The sequence below is a fragment of the Culex pipiens genome, chromosome 1 (assembly GCF_016801865.2).
Source record: "Culex pipiens pallens isolate TS chromosome 1, TS_CPP_V2, whole genome shotgun sequence".
NCBI classification, from domain to species: domain Eukaryota; kingdom Metazoa; phylum Arthropoda; class Insecta; order Diptera; family Culicidae; genus Culex; species Culex pipiens.
In genome coordinates, this window is record NC_068937.1 from 73,899,499 (window position 1) to 73,919,778 (window position 20,280).

At 42.1% G+C, this 20,280-nt stretch overlaps 1 protein-coding gene across 3 annotated transcripts; it reads right to left on the minus strand.

Moving 5' to 3' along the window:
* Nucleotides 1-17,194: 17,194 nt before the first annotated feature.
* On the minus strand, nt 17,195-19,521 carry LOC120429538 (zinc finger protein GLIS1-like). Of its 3 annotated transcripts, none has more exons than XM_039594597.2 (5): nt 19,120-19,521; nt 18,505-19,040; nt 18,298-18,444; nt 18,005-18,231; nt 17,195-17,938 (listed from the first exon to the last, which is right to left on the minus strand). In XM_039594597.2, exons 2-5 carry the CDS (start codon nt 18,505-18,507, stop codon nt 17,902-17,904), a joined length of 414 nt encoding a protein of 137 aa, XP_039450531.1. In that variant the 5' UTR covers nt 18,508-19,040; nt 19,120-19,521; the 3' UTR covers nt 17,195-17,901. The 3 variants fall into 3 exon arrangements, with proteins under 3 accessions (XP_039450531.1, XP_039450529.1, XP_039450532.1); XM_039594595.2 differs by having other exon boundaries at nt 18,505-18,670; nt 18,735-19,521; XM_039594598.2 differs by lacking the exon at nt 18,298-18,444 and having other exon boundaries at nt 18,735-19,521.
* Nucleotides 19,522-20,280: the final 759 nt, after the last annotated feature.

Genomic DNA, 20,280 nt, shown 5'->3' on the forward strand with positions numbered 1-20,280 from the left:
TGTTCCAGGTTTCACGAAATTTGCATTAATGTACCACTATTCCTCCGTTTCCGTAAGTTAACGTCAGCTGCTGGTGGCCACTGCAACGTTAGTAGAAGAACGATAGTAGTTCTTTTATAATTATGAATTCAAAATTAATAAAATTCAACTTACCAACATCGTACCAACATGATGCAAACGTTTTTTTTTTCAATCGTAAAACAAAATTCTCAGCTGACCTCGCAGCTGACTGCATTTTTCTCCCCGAACCGTTTATTTTGGTTTAATGGATGAGAGAGTAAGAAATATTTTTGATTTTGTTTGTTGTTGCTCTCTCTTTCGCTCTTACATGGAACAAAATCGTGTTGCCAGTTTGATGAAATATTTTGTTGCAGTGTTGCTAGCAACAGCATCAAATCAGCACTATTCCGGCTATTACTAGAGCAGTTGTTTTAGAGCTAATTTGCAATCACCTTAGCTGTTTTATGACTGATTAGCTGGTGAATGCTGTTTAGCAGCTCATTTATGATTTCTTTTAGTGCTGGATGGTAACTTGGGAAGGTGTTGCCAATTTTGTTTATCATTTTTTTTTTGATATTTCATGGAAATTAATTGAAAATTTTGATATTTAATATTTTGAATTGCATTTCTTTACTGAGCAGTCCTCTACGGAATCGGTCTTTTTTCTTTAATTTTAATTTTTGTATTTTTCAATCCGGCTGAAACTTTGGTGCCTTCGGTATGCCCAAAGAAGCCATTTCGCATCATTCATATAATTTTCCATACATATTTGGCAGCTGTCCATACAAAAATGATATGGGTAATTCTTCGCCAACTCACACAGCAGTTGCCCCGACCCCTCTTCGATTTGCGTGAAACTTTGTCCTAAGGGATAACTTTTGTCCCTGATCATGAATCCGAGGTCCGTTTTTTGATATCTCGTGACGGAGGGGCGGTACGACCCCTTCCATTTTTGAACATGCAAAAAAAGAGGTGTTTTTCAATAATTTGCAGCCTGAAACGGTGATGAGATAGAAATTTGGTGTCAAAGGGACTTTTATGTAAAATTAGACGCCCGATTTGATGGCGTACTCAGAATTCCGAAAAAAACGTATTTTTCATCGAAAAAAACACTAAAAAAGTTATAAAAATTCTCCCATTTTCCGTTACTCGACTGTAAAAATTATTGGAACATGTAATTTTATGGGAAATTTAATGTACTTTTCGAATCTACATTGACCCAGAACGGTCATTTTTTCATTTAGAACAAAATTTTTCATTTTAAAATTTCGTGTTTTTTTAACTTTGCAGGGTTATTTTTTAGAGTGTAACAATGTTCTACAAAGTTGTAGAGCAGACAATTACAAAAATTTTGATATATAGACATAAGGGGTTTGCTTACAAACATCACGAGTTATCGCGGTTTTACGAAAAAAAGTTTTGAAAAAGTTACTTTTTGCGTTTCTCTTTGTTTCGTCGTCCGTGTCTGTCGCGGGTGACCATGAACGGCCATGATCGATGACGACCAACTCTTTCAAAACTTTTTTTCGTAAAATCGCGATAACTTGTGATGTTTATAAGCAAACCCCTTATGTCTATATATCAAAATTTTTGTAATTGTCTGCTCTACAACTTTGTAGAACATTGTTACACTCTAAAAAATAACCCTGCAAAGTTAGAAAAAACACGAAATTTTAAAATGAAAAATTTTGTTCTAAATGAAAAAATTACCCTTCTGGGTCAATGTAGATTCGAAAAGTACATTAAATTTCCCATAAAATTACATGTTCCAAAAATTTTTACAGTCGAGTAACGGAAAATGGGAGAATTTTTAAAACTTTTTTAGTGTTTTTTTCGATGAAAAATACGTTTTTTCGGAATTCTGAGTACGCCATCAAATCGGGCGTCTAATTTTACATAAAAGTCCCTTTGACACCAAATTTCTATCTCATCACCGTTTCAGGCTGCAAATTATTGAAAAACACCTCTTTTTTTGCAGTTCAAAAATGGAAGGGGTCGTACCGCCCCTCCGTCACGAGATATCAAAAAACGGACCTCGGATTCGTGATCAGGGACAAAAGTTACCCCTTAGGACAAAGTTTCACGCAAATCGAAGAGGGGTCGGGGCAACTTTTCCCGATTTCGTGTGAGTTGGTAGAGAATTACCCATATGTAAAAATTCAAAATTCTGTATCTTTTGAAGGAATTTTTTGATCTATTTAGTGTGTTCGGTAAAGTTGTAGGTATGGATATGGACTACACTGAAAAAAAATGATACACGGTAAAAAAAATTGATGATTTTTTATTTAACTTTTTGTCACTAAAACTTGATTTGCAAAAAAACACTATTTTTAATTTTTTTTTATTTTTTGATATGTTTTAGAGAACATTAAATGCGAACTTTTCAGAAATTTCCAGAATGGGCAAAAAATCTTTGACCGAGTTATGATTTTCTGAATCAATACAGATTTTTTCAAAAAATCGAAATATTGGTCGCAAAAATTTTTCAACTTTATTTTTCGATGTAAAATCGAATTTGCAATCAAAAAGTACTTTAATGAAATTTTGATAAAGTACACCGTTTTCAAGTTATAGCCATTTTTAGGTAACTTTTTTGAAAATAGTCGCAGTTTTTCATTTTTTTAAATTAGTGCCCATGTTTGCCCAACATTGAAAAAAGTTGCAAAGCTGAGAAAATTCTCTATATTTTGCTTTATTGAAGTTTGTTGATACGACCCTTAGTTGCTGAGATATTGCCATGCAAAGGTTATGAAACAGGAAAATTGATGTTTTCTAAGTCTCACCCAAACAACCCACCATTTTCTAATGTCGATATCTCAGCAACTAATGGTCCAATTTACAATGTTAAAATATGAAACATTCGTGAAATTTTCCGATCTTTTCGAAAAAAATATTTCCAAAAATTTAAAATCAAGACTAACATTTCAAACGAGCTAAACATTCAATATTACGCCCTTTTGAAATGTCAGTCTTGACTTTAAATTTTTGAAAATATTTTTTTCAAAAAGATCGGAAAATTTCACGGAAAAAACCTAAAGGGTCTCTAGTTCATTAAATCGTCAGCTGTCACTGTGACAGGAGCTGTAAACATTGCTTACGAGTGGTTTTTGAAAAAGTCGTATGAATTAAATTTAAAAAATCTTGAGTTAGTTTTAAAAAGATCCTAAGCGTTAGTTGTAAACAAGTCAATTTTTCGATCAGTTCTCGACAGACTGGTGGCAAGCTTGTCAAAAAGTGAACCTCGCTTTTGACAGTCCATATAGGGTGAAAGCTCCATAAACTGGTTGCACAAAATAGGGTATGAAGGCCATTTATGAGTAAATTTGAAAATAAGTTTATTTAATATTTAGGTTTGTAATTTGGAATTGTTATTTTTTGTCTAGTTATTTATTTTGTTAAGACCGAGCCATGCGGTAACGCTTCCGCCTCGTAAATGGAAGTCAAGAACCCGGTGCGGACCAACATAGCTGGTTATCGTTTCCCTTCTGATTCGATTTCTAAGTAAAGGAAAAGTAGTTTATCGTCACAAGCTGGACATTATCTTCTTGGAATATTGACATTTAACACTAAAATATGTTAATAAGTTAACATTAAAAAATGTGAACGATTGACTTCGTCCTCAAAAGGCTGGATAATATTTTATTTTTTTATGTTTTGACCGATTCTTTCGTGACGGGACAACGTTTGTACGCATATGTTTTCAGTTTTTTGCTGATAACTTTAAAACCTGTGGGAAAAGGTACCAATATTTATACAAATTTGGAAAAAACATTAAATTTCCTATAAGATTCACTCCAGCAAACATTTAAAAACACAAAGTTTGAGTCAAGTGAGATACATATGTAGCGTGACGGGACAACATCGTACAATTGGATCATTTTGATTTTTATACACAAAAGTGAAGAGCTCTGTTCTCCTAGTAAGTTTTTGGAAAACCCCTTTTCTACAGTTGTTTCTAAAATGAAAAACGAAGATTTTGCTTCCTAGATCATCCAATTTCGTCAAATTTTGTGGATTTGACAGGTACCTCGTTTCGTGACGGGACAACGCAGACATTTTGCAAAAGAGGGTTTTGCTCGCGTTGTCCCGTCACGAAATGAAGCAGTTGTGAAAATCTCTACTGGCTAGTCAACTTTAACTAATTTGGGTTCGCTGAGCTCGAATATGACTCCTAGAATACTCCAAAGTATTCAGGGAATGTGCAATCCAAAATGGCGGCCAATATGGCGGTGCTATAATATTCGATATTTTATAAAGAAATGTAATCGGCAATGAACAGGTCAAATTTAACAAAGGGTTGCTGAACTCAAATATGAGCTCTAGAATATTCCAAAATACTCAGAGAATGTGCAGTCCAAGATGGCGGCCAATATGGCGAAGCTGGAAAATTTTATTTTATTTCAGATGTGTAACAGGCAATCAACGGGTCAAATTCAACTAATTTGGGGTCGCTGAGCTTGAATATGTGCCATAGAATACTCCAAAGTACTCAGGAAATGTGCAATCCAAGATGGCGGCCAATATGGCGAAGCTGAAAATTTTGATTTTTTTTCAGGTGTGTAACAGGAAATCAACGGATCCAATTTATCTAATTTGGGATCGCTGAACTTGAATATGAGCCATATAATACTACAAAGTACTAAGGTAATGTGCAATCCAAAATGGCGGCCAATATGGCGAAGCCAAAAAAATTGATTTTTTTTCAGGGTTGTAACAGGCAATCAACGGGTCAAATTTAACTAACTTGGGGTCGAAGAACTCGAATATGAGCCATATAATACTCCAAAGTACTCATTGAGTGTGCAATCCAAGATGGCGGCCAATATGGCGAAGCTAGAAAATTGAATTGCATTCCCTGATTACTTATTTATTTATTTGTCACCGTATTCGGCATTATGCCGCACAGACTGTTCTAAGGACTTTTGAATATTCTAAGGATTATATTCGAGTTCAGCATCCCTAAATTAATTAAATTTGACCTGTTGACTGCCTGTTACATTTCTGTATAAAAAATCCAATATTTTAGGTTCGCCATCTTGGCCACCGTCTTGGATAGCACATTCTCTGAGTACTTTGGAGTATTTATGGCTCATATTCGAGTTCAGCGACCCCAAATTAGTTAAATTTGACTAGTTGATTGAACCTAAAAATCCTTTTATGGCGATTTTTCCATTCTGCCGCCATATTAGACGCCATCTTGAATATCTCGCTTCCCTTTGAGACTCAGGAAAATCAACAGGCAAATTTGGATTCTGGAGGGTCGATTTAGTCTAGATCAATCAAAAACTGGCCTGTTACACGATTTGCTTCTAGACACGAAAAATGAGCACCTTTTTTGAATTCGTGCCTTGACCAAAAAATTAGCGTGACGGGACAACGCAAACTTGCGTCAGTCGTAACTCTGGAACATTAAAAATTTCCAGCGTTTATACATTTTACAACATCTGCTCACAGATATGTTTAGAATAGGAACTTTGGTGTGGAAATATGTTTTTTGTGTGGTTCAAATTGTTGGAAAACATGGAAAATTATCAGAACCATCCAAAGTTCAACTTGAAAAAATGACTGCTTGGAAAACAAGTGCTAAGAATCGGTCTTTAAATTTTTGACAAAACATATTCAAAATTATTCATCAAAAACAAATTTTAAAATAATTTTTTTTGTTGGCTCTTTTACCCTATATTTAGCGTCAGAGGGGTAAAGCGACCAAATAGCGGGGTCCACGGTCCAACCAATGTGAGTATCGCGGCCCATACATACAATTTGACAATCTTGCCATCAGGCTGGTTCTCGATCAATTTACAATTTTTAGTCGGGGTGACTTAGATAGGTTTGAGATTTTTCCGCAAAATGAAGAGTACAAACTAAATACGTACGGAATGGTATGGAATCATACTGACCGTGGTAGTGAAGTGCTCAAAGTACCTCATGAAGAACTTTCCATGAAATTTTAAAAAGTTTAATAAGTTAGTTAACTATAATTAAGAAAATGAGCATGAGCATGAGCATGAGAGACACTGCACTTATGAAGGCACTATTCAATTATTATGACCAATCACCCCATGCACACAAACAGCGACACAAAAGAGACGAAAATTATCGCGAAAAAACAAGACTGCGTGTCCCCAGAAGCACTGCACTTATGAAGGCATTATTCAATTATTATGACCAATCACCCCATGCACACAAACAGCGACACAAAAGAGACGAAAATTATCGCGAAAAAACAAGACTGCGTGTCCCCAGAAGCACTGCACTTATGAAGGCATTATTCAATTATAATGACCAATCACCCCATGCACACAAACAGCGACACAAAAGAGACGAAAATTATCGCGAAAAAACAAGACTGCGCGTCCCAAGAAGCACTGCACTTATGAAGGCATTATTCAATTATTATGACCAATCACCCCATGCACACAAACAGCGACACAAGAGAGACGAAAATTATCGCGAAAAAACAAGACTGCGTGTCCCCAGAAGCACTGCACTTATGAAGGCATTATTCAATTATAATGACCAATCACCCCATGCACACAAACAGCGACACAAAAGAGACGAAAATTATCGCGAAAAAACAAGACTGCGCGTCCCAAGAAGCACTGCACTTATGAAGGCATTATTCAATTATTATGACCAATCACCCCATGCACACAAACAGCGACACAAGAGAGACGAAAATTATCGCGAAAAAACAAGACTGCGTGTCCCCAGAAGCACTGCACTTATGAAGGCATTATTCAATTATAATGACCAATCACTCCATGCACACAAACAGCGACACAAAAGAGACGAAAATTATCGCGAAAAAACAAGACTGCGTGTCCCCAGAAGCACTGCACTTATGAAGGCATTATTCAATTATAATGACCAATTTTAATTTGTTTATTTGTTTGTTTGTACCCCATGACACAAACAGCGACACAAAAGAGACGAAAATTATCGCGAAAAAACAAGACTGCGCGTCCCCAGAAGCACTGCCAGATAATATTTTAATCTTCTTAAAGTGTCAAGATTTACTCAATGAACATAATTTAGAATCGTAAAACGGAATGCATTTTCGGACAATCTTCTACTAGGAAAAGGTAAAATAAGTTTGCAAATAATAAATATTATTAAAAATTATTAGTTTTTAAAACATAATTTTCAAAAAATCTCCTAATTTAAAGGCATTTTCAGTAAAACAAATTTCATATAAAATTAGAAAACTTGTATTTCGTTCTATGAATTCAGTTAAACATGCAATATAAATCTAAAATTTAATAAACAAAACTAGTTTCAACGAATTTCAGGCAAAGTTCTGAATTTTTAACAATTTTACCTAAAATTTATATGTTTAATGTTAAAAAGCTTATAAACTTAGTTAACTAAATATTGACTTAAATGATTTTCTTGAAAATAATATCAGCAACCTAAGTGATGTAATTTCGAAGTACAATAATGTTTAAACACCTCAAATCTGCTTTTAACAAGACAAACTATGACTATCAAAGGCACCCTGGTAATCAAACAAAGATTTTTTCAAATATTGCATTGTTTTTAAAAGTGCAACATGTAGTTAAACTTTTTGTCAAGCAACTGTTAAGTTTAGCATTACAGATGAGAAAGTTTCACACCAAGTTACAAGCTATAATCTCCCTTTAAAATTTCTTGATTGTTTAATAATATTTGAACTTAAGCTCTGCGAAAAATGTAGAACCTTTTTCATTGTTACTTGTTATGTATCTCTGTCATTCATTTAATTTTAAGTTAAGGTGTTTTTATTGCGACTAATAACCGGTTGTATTTTATGTTCTAATGCTTGAACAATTAGGTCCTAAGAATACGCAAATTGTGAATAGGACAGAGACCTGCTAAAGGTGCGTGAGTTTCCATTCAATATAATTAAAACACGTTTTCAAATTCAAATCCATTGTTTTATCATAACTATTTAATTTCTGAAATAAATATTTTCCAAATTATAATCGTGGATAGGCCCTTTGGTTTATCAAACCGAGTTTTTGTAAGTGTGCGTGTTGCCGCCGCACGCCGCAATTCGAGTTGTCTAAATTTCAACCAATCAGGGTCCAAAATAGGTTCAGCGATGTCTCCAAAATACATTCAATAAGTCCAAAAAGCATCCAAAAAATGTTTTACTTGAAATGCTTATTATAATGAAATGATTAAAATTATTTTCAATTTTCAATAATACACTTTGTTAAGCATAAATTAAGGCACAAAACAATCCTGAAACGAGCCAAATTAGTTAGACCATTCCTAAGAACAATGCGAAATATGTTGACGCTTTGCATAGTAGGTCCAAAACAGGGCTATATACCCTATAATAAAAAATAATATTTTTAGAAGTTAAATATTGTCCAATTGTACAACAACTGTATTTTAGAACATGAAATATATTGAGAAAGATTTATGAAGAATGTTGATTTTTTTTTGGGAGGCAAAACGTCGGTTCCGGCCTCAGTTGTTGTACTGTCGTTTGATCATTCCAGGTGTAGGAGTCGTCTCCCTGCTATAAGTACGAACAACACACCAAACCAAGCCTGCTCCGGTGGAGTTGCTGGCGGCGGTTGGACTCGTAATCGAAAGATCGTCGGTCCGAACCCGGGATGGAAGGTTTCTTGGAGTATATAGAGGATTTGGTGGTCTCCCCATTCAAGCTTTTTGACTCTTAGGTTCGAAAAGAAACTTCAAGCTTTGTTCTTTGCATACTCCACAAATTTCCTCTATTCCCAACCCATTTTTGGTTCCATATTGATCAGGATGAGCCAGAGGACATCGCCATCAGCAATTGTCTCCCAGTGGCCAGGTTGGATTAAAAGACGTAGGCAAGACCTTTGATGGTCATAAATTTCAATTTCGCATATGTCGCATGATATGCTCCTTGCATACTCCGGATGTGTCCCCCCGTGGCCACCGGTAACCGGTTCCGGAGTGCCCAGGTTGGGTCATAGAATATTGGCATGACCTTAGATGGTCATAATTTGCAATTTCATGATGTTTGATGCGTCGCATGGTAGGGTTGTTTGCATACTCCGGAAATGTTCCCCCGTGGCCACCGGTAACCGGTTCCGGCGTGACCAAGTTGAGTCATAGGATGTTGGCATGAACTCATATGGTAATAAATTTCAATTTCATGAAGTTTGATATGTCGCATGGCCACCGGTAACCGGATCCGGCGTGACCAGGTTGGGTCAGAGGATATCGGCATGACCTTAGATGGTCATAATTTGCAATTTCATGAAGTTTAATATGCCACATGATATGCTTCCTTGAATACTCCAGAAGTGTCCTCCCGTGGCCACCGGTAACCGGTTCTGAAGTGACCTGGTTGGGTCATAGAATATTGGCATGACCTTAGATGGTCCGGCCGGGTCCGGTGGCGCAGTGGTTAGCGTGGTAGCCTCTCACCCCAGTATGGCCTGGGTTCAATCCCAGACGGACCCGGTGGCATTTTTCGAGAAGAGATTTGCCTGATCACGCCTTCTATCGGATGGGGAAGTAAAACGTCGGTCCATTAGCGTAAAAGAGATTTTGAGTGACTCACCACACATAACCTTCGGACGCCTAGAAATGAGTAGAAACTTGCAACAGAGCCCACAAAAGACCCGGGGGTCGTTAAAGTGGATTGCTTTGCTTTTTTAGATGGTCATAATTTGCAATTGATAGGGTTCTTCGCATACTCCGGAAATGTCCCCCAGTGTCCACCGGTAACCGGTTCCGGCATGACCAGGTTGAGTCATAGGATGTTGGCATAAACTCATATGGTAATAAATTTCAATTTCATGATGTTTGATACGTCGCATGGTAGGGTTAGATGGTCATAATTTGCAATTTCATGAAGTTTGATATGTCGCATGGTAGGTTTCTTTGCATACTCCGGAAATGTCCCCCTCTGGCCACCGGTAACGGGTTCCGGAGTGACCAGGTTGGGTCAGAGGATATCGGCATGACCTCAGATGGTCATAATTTTCAAACTCATGAAGATTGGTATGCAACATGATAGGTTTCTAGCAATTATTGGAACCGTTTGCGTGATACCCCTAACCGGTTCCGGTTTTACCACAGTTGGCCGGAACCGATCCCAAACAGTCAGGGGTAGTATGTAGTATACTACCTATAGTTGAAAAATTGGCCCTGTTAATTTTATAACAAAAGCTGCAAAAATCATGTTTTTAGGTTGTTCCGGGTTTGTTTGTTTATTGTTGTTCACCGTCTTCGACCAGAGTCGCACAGACTGAATATCTTAAAAACTAACATAGAATTAAACAGTCAAAAAACATAAAAATATCACAAAGCATCAAAGAGCTAGAATTTTTCGTTTGAAACGTTCTCTGGTCATGCTAGGCTCGTACTCGTCAGATACGGAGTTGAAAATTCGGCAGCAGCGGTCAATTGGTCGGTTGTATCCATATAGAGTACGATGGAAGGGAATCCTCAGAAGGGGCTGGTTCCTCAGCGTCCGCGTTGGTCTATGCACCGTGATTTCTTCTCGGAGTTGCGGGCAATCGATGCGACCGGTCAGAACATCGAAGACGAACATCCGTTGAAGAAAGGTTCGCCGCTTTTCTAGTGACACCATTTCCAGCAAGGTGCATCTGTCGCTGTAGCTCGACCGCCAAACGCCGTTCCTCCAAGGCAGACGGCGAAGGGCATAAAGAGTGAAACGGCGCTGAACTTTCTCCAAGCGATCACGTTGATTAGCGTGGTGCGGCGCCCACACCTGCACAGCGTACTCCAAGATGCTTCGAATCATGGTGATGTAGAGCGTTTTAAGGGCATTGATGTTCTCGAACTCAGCAGTGTTGCGACGCAGAAATCCAAGCAACGCGAACGCCTTAGCTGTTGTGGAAGAGACATGCTCCGAGAAGCTCAGCTTGCGGTCGATCAGCAGACCGAGATCCCTGATTGAGCAGACGCGGTCCATTTCGTGGCGGTCGAAGGTGTAATCGTACCGAATTGGAGCGGGTGATCTGGTGAAGCTGATGCTTTTACATTTGCTGGGGTTCACCTTCATTCCGTTGAGATTACACCACTCCTGAATCGCGTCGATGTCCTGTTGAAGAGCGACGCAATCAATGGTGGACGCCACGGTACGGAAGATCTTCAAGTCATCAGCATACAGCAGTTTTTGAGACTGCAACCTTTGGCAGATGTCGTTGACGAAGAGAATGAAGATCAGCGGTCCCAGATGGCTTCCTTGGGGGACTCCAGATGGAATCGGGAAATTCCTCGATTGGACGCCACCGAGACGGACGTAGCCAAACCGCCCCGAAAGGTACGAACGGATCCATGCTGTCAGCCACCTTGGGAACCCCAGCCGGTCTAACTTTGCGATAATAAGCGTGTGGGGTACCTTGTCGAACGCTTTGGCGAAGTCGAAGTAGATCGCGTCAGTTTGCTTGAACTTTTCGAGGTTTTCATTCAGTGCGCTGACGTACGCCATCAGGTTGGATACCGTGGACCGTTTTTTGACAAAACCGTGCTGGAACTCGGAAATTACTACCTGGGCGGCAGAGTACATTCCCTCGTGGATAAGCACCTCGAAAACTTTGGGCAGGCAGGACAGGATGGAGATTGGCCTGTAGTTTTCAGCAGCCGTAGTACTACCGGTTTTGTGAATGGGTGTGATCGCTGCAAGTTTCCATTCGTCGGGAAAAGTTCCTTCAGACAGAGAGCGGTTGAAAATTACGCTGACTGGTTTAGCTAAATGCTCAGAAAGCCGTTTGATGAAGGAAGGTGGGAGCCGATCAGGACCGGCACCTTTCGATGGATCGACAGCGTCCAGGGCGGATTTTACTTCTGCTTGTGAGAATTCTGGTTGAGGAAAATCGATATCATATGTTGGGAGGTCGTTCAAATAATCGTTCGAAGCAGAAGGTGCATCCGCCTCGTACACGCTACTGAAGAAGTCGGCAAAGACGTTTGCAGCGTCCTCCGGATTCTCAGCGGTGGAACCGTTGAGCGAAATCCTTGTTGGAAGGACACTGGTACGTTTCCTGCTCCTCACGTATTTCCAGAATGACGATGGGTTGTCTTTCAGGTCCACTTGCACCCGATTCAAGTAATCGCGAAAGAGTGAGTCTTGCAGCAATTCGTACTCGATTTCCAGACGGTCGACAGCGGTTTGATTTTCTGGTGTGCCGGCTTTGAACAATCTTTTACGTGCTTTCCTCAGAATGTTCCGACGATTTCGCAGATCAGCATTCCACCATGGAAGCTTCTCAGTCCGGTTGCGTGAGACACGCTTTGAGGGAACGAACTGTCGCACGATTTCGTAAAGGACGTCGTAGAAGATCGTAGTCGAAGTATTGGAGTCCTGATCTTGCAGAATGTCATCCCAGTCAATGCTGCTGAGGGATTCGGTGACACGGTCAAAGTCGCAGCGACTGAAATCCGGCTCAGCATCCTCGATTCTCGTTGCCACGCCTGGGATATCGGGGAAGTCCACCCGAAGAATGAACGGCTTGTGATGACGATCCGTTCTGAGGATCGGTTTGGGCGGCTCGATCAGTTCGACTGAGAGCGTATCGTTGACAAACGCAAGGTCGAGGATTCTTCCGTTGACATTAGCCAGCGAGCAGATTTGGAGGAGTCCCGTTGCAACAACATTTTCGGTCAGCGCCAGCTCTTGTTCCGTAGATGCGTTCAACGGAATGAAACCGTTTACGTCCACGTCAAAGGTCCATGCAAGATGCGGTAAGTTGTAATCGCCGGTTACAATAATCGAGTCATCATTAGATGACAGATCAACAAGCTCCTGAACGGCGGTCCCATGTGAGGTGTAGACGTCTGGAGGGCTGTTTGGGCGTATATAAATACAGCACACGTAGACGGTATGATTCCGGGCTTTAATCCGAACCGCAACCTGCTCGAGATGCTCGTATCCCGCAGAAAGAACACGTGTGCACGTAAAATCATGCGCCTTCTTTACTGCAATGAGCACGCCGCCTCCCCTACTGCGATCGCTCGTCAATTCGTTCCGGTCCTGGCGAAACAAGTTGTAGTTTGACGACAACTCCGCATCCACGATGTCATCCTGCAACCATGTTTCCGACAGCGCAATGACGTCGTAGTCGCTGCTGGCCAGGGCGAGGAAAAACTGCTTCGTCTTAGTACGCATACCACCAGCATTTTGGTAGTAGACGGTAATAAAGCTCAGCGTGCCTTTGGATTGCTGCAAACTTTGATGATTCAGTGCGGGACTACTGTCGTTAATTTGATTGTACTCGCCTGTGGGTGGAGGTCGGAAGCCCCCGCTGCCGTGTCCGTACACAGGGTCGGGACGACTCTGATGGCTCGTGCTAACACCCGGGCTGGAACGTTGCGATGACTCGACTGTGTACGGGGGGCGGGGGCATTCCTCACTACCTTGGTGCGTGCGTCCCGACGTATCTGATTCATCAGAGCGGTGATTGGCAGTGATGAACGGCGTAATTGTGACGGGGAAGCAGGGAAAATCCACGTGGTCCGGCAGATCAGCTATTTCAGCACGTGCACATTGAAATGTACAATCCTGTTCCGGGACGGAGAATGCTGAATTGTCTGCAAGTCGTGGTTGCGGTTCGGTAGTGGGCACGTAGCGTTGGCTGAAAACCTCGGGAACATCAGGTGGCAGAATAGTTCTGGGAAACCACATGTACTTGCCTGAAAGCAGTGCGCGGCTGACCCCGCTTCTGGTCCCGTTCACAGGGCCGGGACGACTGTGCTGGCTCGAACTCAAACAGGAAAGCGCGTTGGTGGTGAAGGGCACGGCTGTGACGGGGAAGCGGGGTTCAACCTCAATGCCTCGGTACATGCGTCCCGGACCATCAGCGACACATCTCTCGGCGACTGCTAGCATTTCTTCGTCGACGGCTCGCAGCTTACTAGAAAGTGACAACGCATCAGGGCGCGGTGAGGTTCTTAACGGATGAGTGTACTTGCCTGAGGTGGCAGCTTGGAAGGCCCCGTTGCCGTGACCGAACACAGGGCCGGGACGTGCAGCTGAACCGGAAAAATAGTTTGATGATGGTGAATGGTTTGGCTCAACTGTGACGGGGGCACGGGGCACTTCCAAACGGCTTTTGGTAAAACGTCCCATGACAGCAACACAGATGAGATGTCTGGAACATTCGAACATCTCACAATCGGCGAAATCTAGGAGACCGTCCTAGATCGAAGTCAAACTCCCGAACCGCAACTCCCGTTGGCCAAGTATCCGCTTGAAGTGCGACATCCCGCAAGTCGTCTGGGAGCAGCACTCGATACGACACGACGGACAACTTGGAGATGTCTGCGTCTTTTTTCACGAGTCTCCGCACTTTGGGTAGCTCAGAGAGCTCAAGACATTTCTGGGTCATTTCGGCGATTTCCAAGTCGGTTTGACAGAGATCTAGACGACCAAGGTACACCCAGAACAAATCCCTTTCACTGACCACTGTTTTGATCTGGTGCTGGATCGTGCGCGTTCCGCAGACTGGTTTGACCTTCGCCGGAGGTTCCTTTTCTTCGTCGTCTTCTCGATCGCGTTTTGAGCCCGGGTAAACGACGTTGGCGTAACTCTGCTCAACCTTCTTTTCCTTCAGCTGACCGGAGAGCTCGGTCACGATACCGCTGAGCTTGTCAACCGCTTCACTCAGCTTAGCGACGTCAGTCGCTTGAACCGAATCTTCATCAACATCCATCGACTGTACGAATTGGTCGAAACGACCTGCGCAGCCATCACAAAGCCAGTAACAGTTTTTCTGGAACTTTCCGATGGCCTCAAATGCGGTACGATTGAGGCCGGTGAAATGCTGAGGCGCAGCTACGGCAAACCATCTTCTCGATCCCAGTGATTTCCACCTCACAGGTCTTGCACTCGGTGGCCATCTTGTACGGGTCGGGAGTGATGATGTTTCACAACGGCAGCATACAAGTAAACCGCAATCAATGCACTGTACTCCAACAGATCGTCACAGAAAGGTCACTCAGGATCAATGGTAATTAAGAAAATTGGACGAAAACGCGAATTTACAAACGTAAATCGATTAAAAAGTATACGCGACACAAACTTGGATGTAAACAAACATAAGCAGTGCAGGTTTGGTGTGTGGAACCGGTGTCCACTTTGGATAAATTATCTCTACGGGAGCTTAAAGTTAAGGTTATTACCCGTCAAATGCAACCGGAATTAACCCGCTATGTGTTATCGTTTCGGAGATACAGGTTCTCAAAATCGGGGCCTCAAAGGGGACTTTTTTCGGTGGCCACAGTGTCCAAAACAAAGACATCCAAAATCGGTCAAGATTCCGAATGTTGGCAGTCAAAAACATTTCTGGGTCATATAGACCCGAGTACCATAAGTGTAACTTATGGCTCAAATGTGTGTCTTGGTAAGATACACAAAGCCATAAAATTTCAGCTCTGTAAATGCCAAAGGTCAAAAGTTGCTCTTGGGTCATATAAACCCAAAGACCATACCCGGGTTAAATGCAAACAAATGTAAAACAAATTGAGATAAATAAATTAAATGCGAACAATTAATAATAAAACGAAAAGTACAACAAAGATGAAGAGCATTTAGCCATACCACTTCAAATGTAAAAGAAATGTAAGTATTATAAGAATGTAAAATAAAGATATGTTAAATTTCAATTTTAGTAAATATTCAGTGCGCCTGTATGCTTCTAGCAGATGCGGCGAATGAAGCTGATGCAGGTAATCTCAAATATTCAAGACTTTACCATTCGATATCTCTGGAACGAAACATTAATTTCTGTCAATAAGTGATCCTTAGGTAAAATTGGCAGGCGAATACGATAATGAGGGCAAATAAAATAAATAATTGGGGCTGTTTTGAAATACGGCCATTTAAAGTTTTCAATTGCGCAATACAGTTAGAGAAAACATCTTAATCTAAATGGAAATGGATTCTATGTCCAATTTCCTTAAAAATTGTGTTTAAGGCCGACCTTCTAAGATTTGTGGTTTCTGAGCTATCACCGTTTGAAAATAAGGGTTTCTCTCAAAAATCGTAAACAAACGATTTTTTGGGGAGGTACCAAAATTGAGGGGGTGATCCGATTTGGATGAAATTTGGGATTCTTGCATGCTTCAACAGCCAATTTTTAGCAAAATCGGAGGAGGTAATTTCCAAATTTGTTTTAGGGGACATATACCCATTTTAATCACTCTAAGCCGTTCGACCAATTCTCATCACTTTTGCAGTTTTCCGCTATAAAATCAACATTTTTAGATGCATCAACTACGGAGAGTTGCTTGCTCACTTTTATTTGAGCTATTTATTACTTTAGAACAGTCAAAAACACTTTGTAAAAGCTGTAATTCATGATCAAAGGGCTGATGGGCCGATAATAGAAATAGGCTGAGAAATGGTATATTTCCCCTATTTCTTGCACACTTCAGATGGATTTATCCTAATTATTCACATAAAAATGATTAATTTTGTTTTTTAGATACATAAGCCTCAACCAAGTGATTGTGGTATGTACGAATGCCGAGCTAAAAATAGCGACGGTCAAGCAAAAATAAAACACGAGGTGAAGTTCAATTCAAACGAACAGTTTGTGCATGCTCATCGCATTGAACATGCAGAGCGTTTTAAAAGAAATGTAGTAGAAGATTCAGCACTCAGTTTATCTTCTGAAGTTTTGGCACAGTCAGCGCAATTAGTTATTTCAGCTTCAGTTGACCAGCAAGACACATTTTCGGATGTACCAGAGAACTCAATACCAGAAATAACTGACGAAGAACAAGATATCAAAGAAGCTGACGAGTTACCGAAACAAATAAAAGCATCAGCCCCGAAACCACGAGCAATGCCACGGCGCCATTTCGATGAAGGTCCCATAGAACCGTTCATCATTAGGGATTCAAAAAAAAAGCTCACTTGGGAAGCAAAAATAAAAAGTATCACAGCATCTGAAGGGAAAGACATAAAAATTGTATGCATTGTTGCTGGTCCACAGCCTCAGTTTAAATGGCAGAAAAATGGAAAACCTCTTGTATGGAGTAACCATGTTGTAAATAAAACAAAAGGAGAGTTTGGATGTGTCATTATAAAGAACGCAACGCTTGAGGATAGTGGTGAATATACAGCTCAGGCAAAAAATGCTGATAGTGAAATCGAATGTTCTGGCAGAGTAACTGTGTTTGCGACAGCAAAACAAGTTGAAACTGTTCCAACGTTCACTAGAGTTACAGGTTTGTACTATTGATTTTGCAAATTTCCCAATTCCACTTTTAGAGTCTACACCGCCAGTTCAACTCGAAATCTGAAACGAAATTTGATTCGAACCGTATAAGAATTCCGCATAAACCGGTTCGATCGCGGAAACGGTTATTTCGTTTAAAACGGAATTCATATACACGCTTACCAAAAAGAACCAAAAAAATGGTAATTATCATGATTTTTGGAGTTCAACTCGGATAACACTTTTTTTGGTAAAGTGGGTCGAACTGGCGAAATCATGATTTTCATGAACTGCCGCGAGTTCGAGCATGGCGAAATATTTCACTGGCTTTAGAGGCTTTGTAGGTTGCCTATCTTTGGGCGCTTTAAGTTTTTCTTTTGGAATCCGAAATAAATTGAAATTGAAAATAAATTAACAGCGAAATTTTTTATTTTTATTCATAAAAGCATGTTTCGTGAAGTACAATATATTTATTTACTATTCATCTGCAGATCCGACCTTTTCTGTTACCGTGACCTAAATGAACAGGAGAAAGTCCAAGCGTTGCTGCTGGAAATTGTCCCGGCCGCCAAGGTGATGTTCACCGTTGTATCGATTACTTCCTTCGAGGAGGAAACTGGGGCGAGGAAGCAGGTTTGTCAGGCGATTGCCTGATTCGGTTCTTGAACCGATTCCGAGTACTTCCGGCAGGTGAGCACCAGCTGTCGCTGTGGCCGGACCACCGAGGTCAACAATTTCCCGCAGGACGAATGGTAGATCGGCGACTTGGAATTAAAGAGACCATAAGTAAGACAAGCTCAATACGTCACTAGGTCAACTTTCAAACTTACCTCCAAATCCTCGTCCGCGTACGGCCAAGCCGGATCAACTTCGAGACTGCCCAGCTGCAATCGCCGCCGCCATCGCAATCGCCCATCAGCCTAGCAGTAAGCGCCGAGATCGACATCGGACTACTGATCGGCGGTTGACCCGGCGAGTGTGTGTCCGACTCCGACTTGATGCTCCGACTGCTCATGCTCGTTGTCTTGCCACTCTGCATGTCCTCCGGGTAGTGATTCTGAAAGTAATGCAACGGTTAGCGTGAGGCCACAGCACAGGCAAAGCTCGTTAAAACTAGTCCTACCGCAATGATGTAGGTGCGGTTCTGGTGTTTTGCATGGTCGGACACGTTGTTGAACGCCTTGCTACAACCCGGGTACTCGCCGGTGTGTGATCGCAGATGGGTTTTGAGGTTCTCAAGCCGGGAGTATGCCTTGCAGCAAACTTCAAACTACAAAAAGGAAGCGAGGTTAGAACCTGCCATAGGGCTTAGCTGATGATTTGATGTGACCATGGCCGACCCGTTCTCTTGTGCATTAGGACGTGCGGGGAAGGTTCACGTATGACGCGGGATGTCTTCTGCAGATCATTGCTTGTGCTGTCCGCCTCTTGTCGGGTCACTGATTGGACACGGAGGTTGTCTATTCCTGCGTATTGTTAGAGAGATCGTTGATTTGCTGGAAATAGAAAGTTCGATGTTAGTTAGTGCTGATCGGGAAATCCACTGAAGAAGCTTTTTACCTGCGACTTGGCCAAAGAATGTCCCAGCTGCAGCGGATGGTGAAGCGGGAACATGCTGGCTGTAGGCAGGTGATGTCCGGGTAGACCCGGCAAAAGCGCCGGTCCCAGCGCACTATCCGACAGATGTCCGTACGAGCCGCTAGTACTGCTGCTACGAGAAGCTTTCACCAGCGAGACTAACGAGTTTGGCGAGTACCGAATACTGGAGCGTGGAATTCCGGTTCGAGGTAGGCCAATCCGTGCCCTGTGCTGCCGCGCTTGCTGATATCCTCTGGTTCGGAGTGGCTCAGAATTTCTAGAGCCGGCCTAAAATTTAGAATTAAGTTAGTTGCATAATAATTAGATAATTAGTACAGCACATAATTGGTCGTAACCTAGGTCATACCGATTCAAAAGCGGTTGATCTCGGGTTCTCGCGGATGGTGATGGTATCGATACGAAAATACGGGAAGGTTCAACCGGCGACGTTCACCTATTTGGCACATCTTGGTTGAGCGATCACGAGACGGCCTGAAACTAGAATAAAATAATTAGTAAACCTGTTTTGAAAAAAAAAAAATATTCATTAAATAATTGAAGTGAATTTATGAAAAGAAAACCCTTCACTGATCGTTTATATTGCCAAGAAATCATTCCACCGGTGGACCTGTTCCCCTTGCCAACTTAGGCAGACAATCCGTCCACCCGTTGGTGGATTCCTCCTGCAAAACATTGCCCAGGAATCCGTTCACCGGTGGACCAGTACCTCAACATTGGCAAGCAATCTGACCACCGGCGGACGGATTCCGTTTGCGTTCTTGTCCAGTAATCCGTCCACCGGTGGTTGGATTCCTCTTGCGTCCTTTACCAGTAATCCGTCCACCGGTAGACGGATTCCTCTTGCGTCCTTGTCCAGTAATCCGTCCACCGGTGGACCGAACCTTTTCGCCAACATTGGAAGGCACTCCGTCCAACGGTGGTTGGATTCCTCTTGCGTTCTTGTCCAGTGATCCGTCCACCGGTAGACGGTTCCTCTTGCAAAACCTTGTGTCGTAATCCGTTCACCGGTGGACCAAACCTTTTCGCCAACATTGGAAGGCGTTCCGTCCACCGGCGGACGGATTCCTCTTGCAAAACCTTGTGCCGTAATCCGTTCACCGGTGGCCGGAACCTTTTCGAAAACATTGGAAGGCAATCCGTCCACCGGCGGACGAATTCCTCTTGCAAAACCTTGTGCCGTAATTCGTCCACCAGCGGACGGATTCCTTTTGAAAAACCTTGTGCCGTAATCCGTTTACCGGTGGCCGGAACCTTTTCGCAAACATTGGAAGGCAATCCGTCCACCGGCGGACGAATTCCTCTTGCAAAACCTTGTGCCGTAATTCGTCCACCGGCGGACGGATTCCTTTTGAAAAACCTTGTGCCGTAATCCGTCCACCGGTGGCCGGAACCTTTTCGAAAACATTGGAAGACATTCCGTCCACCGGCGGACGAATTCCTCTTGCAAAACCTTGTGCCGTAATTCGTCCACCGGCGGACGGATTCCTTTTGAAAAACCTTGTGCCGT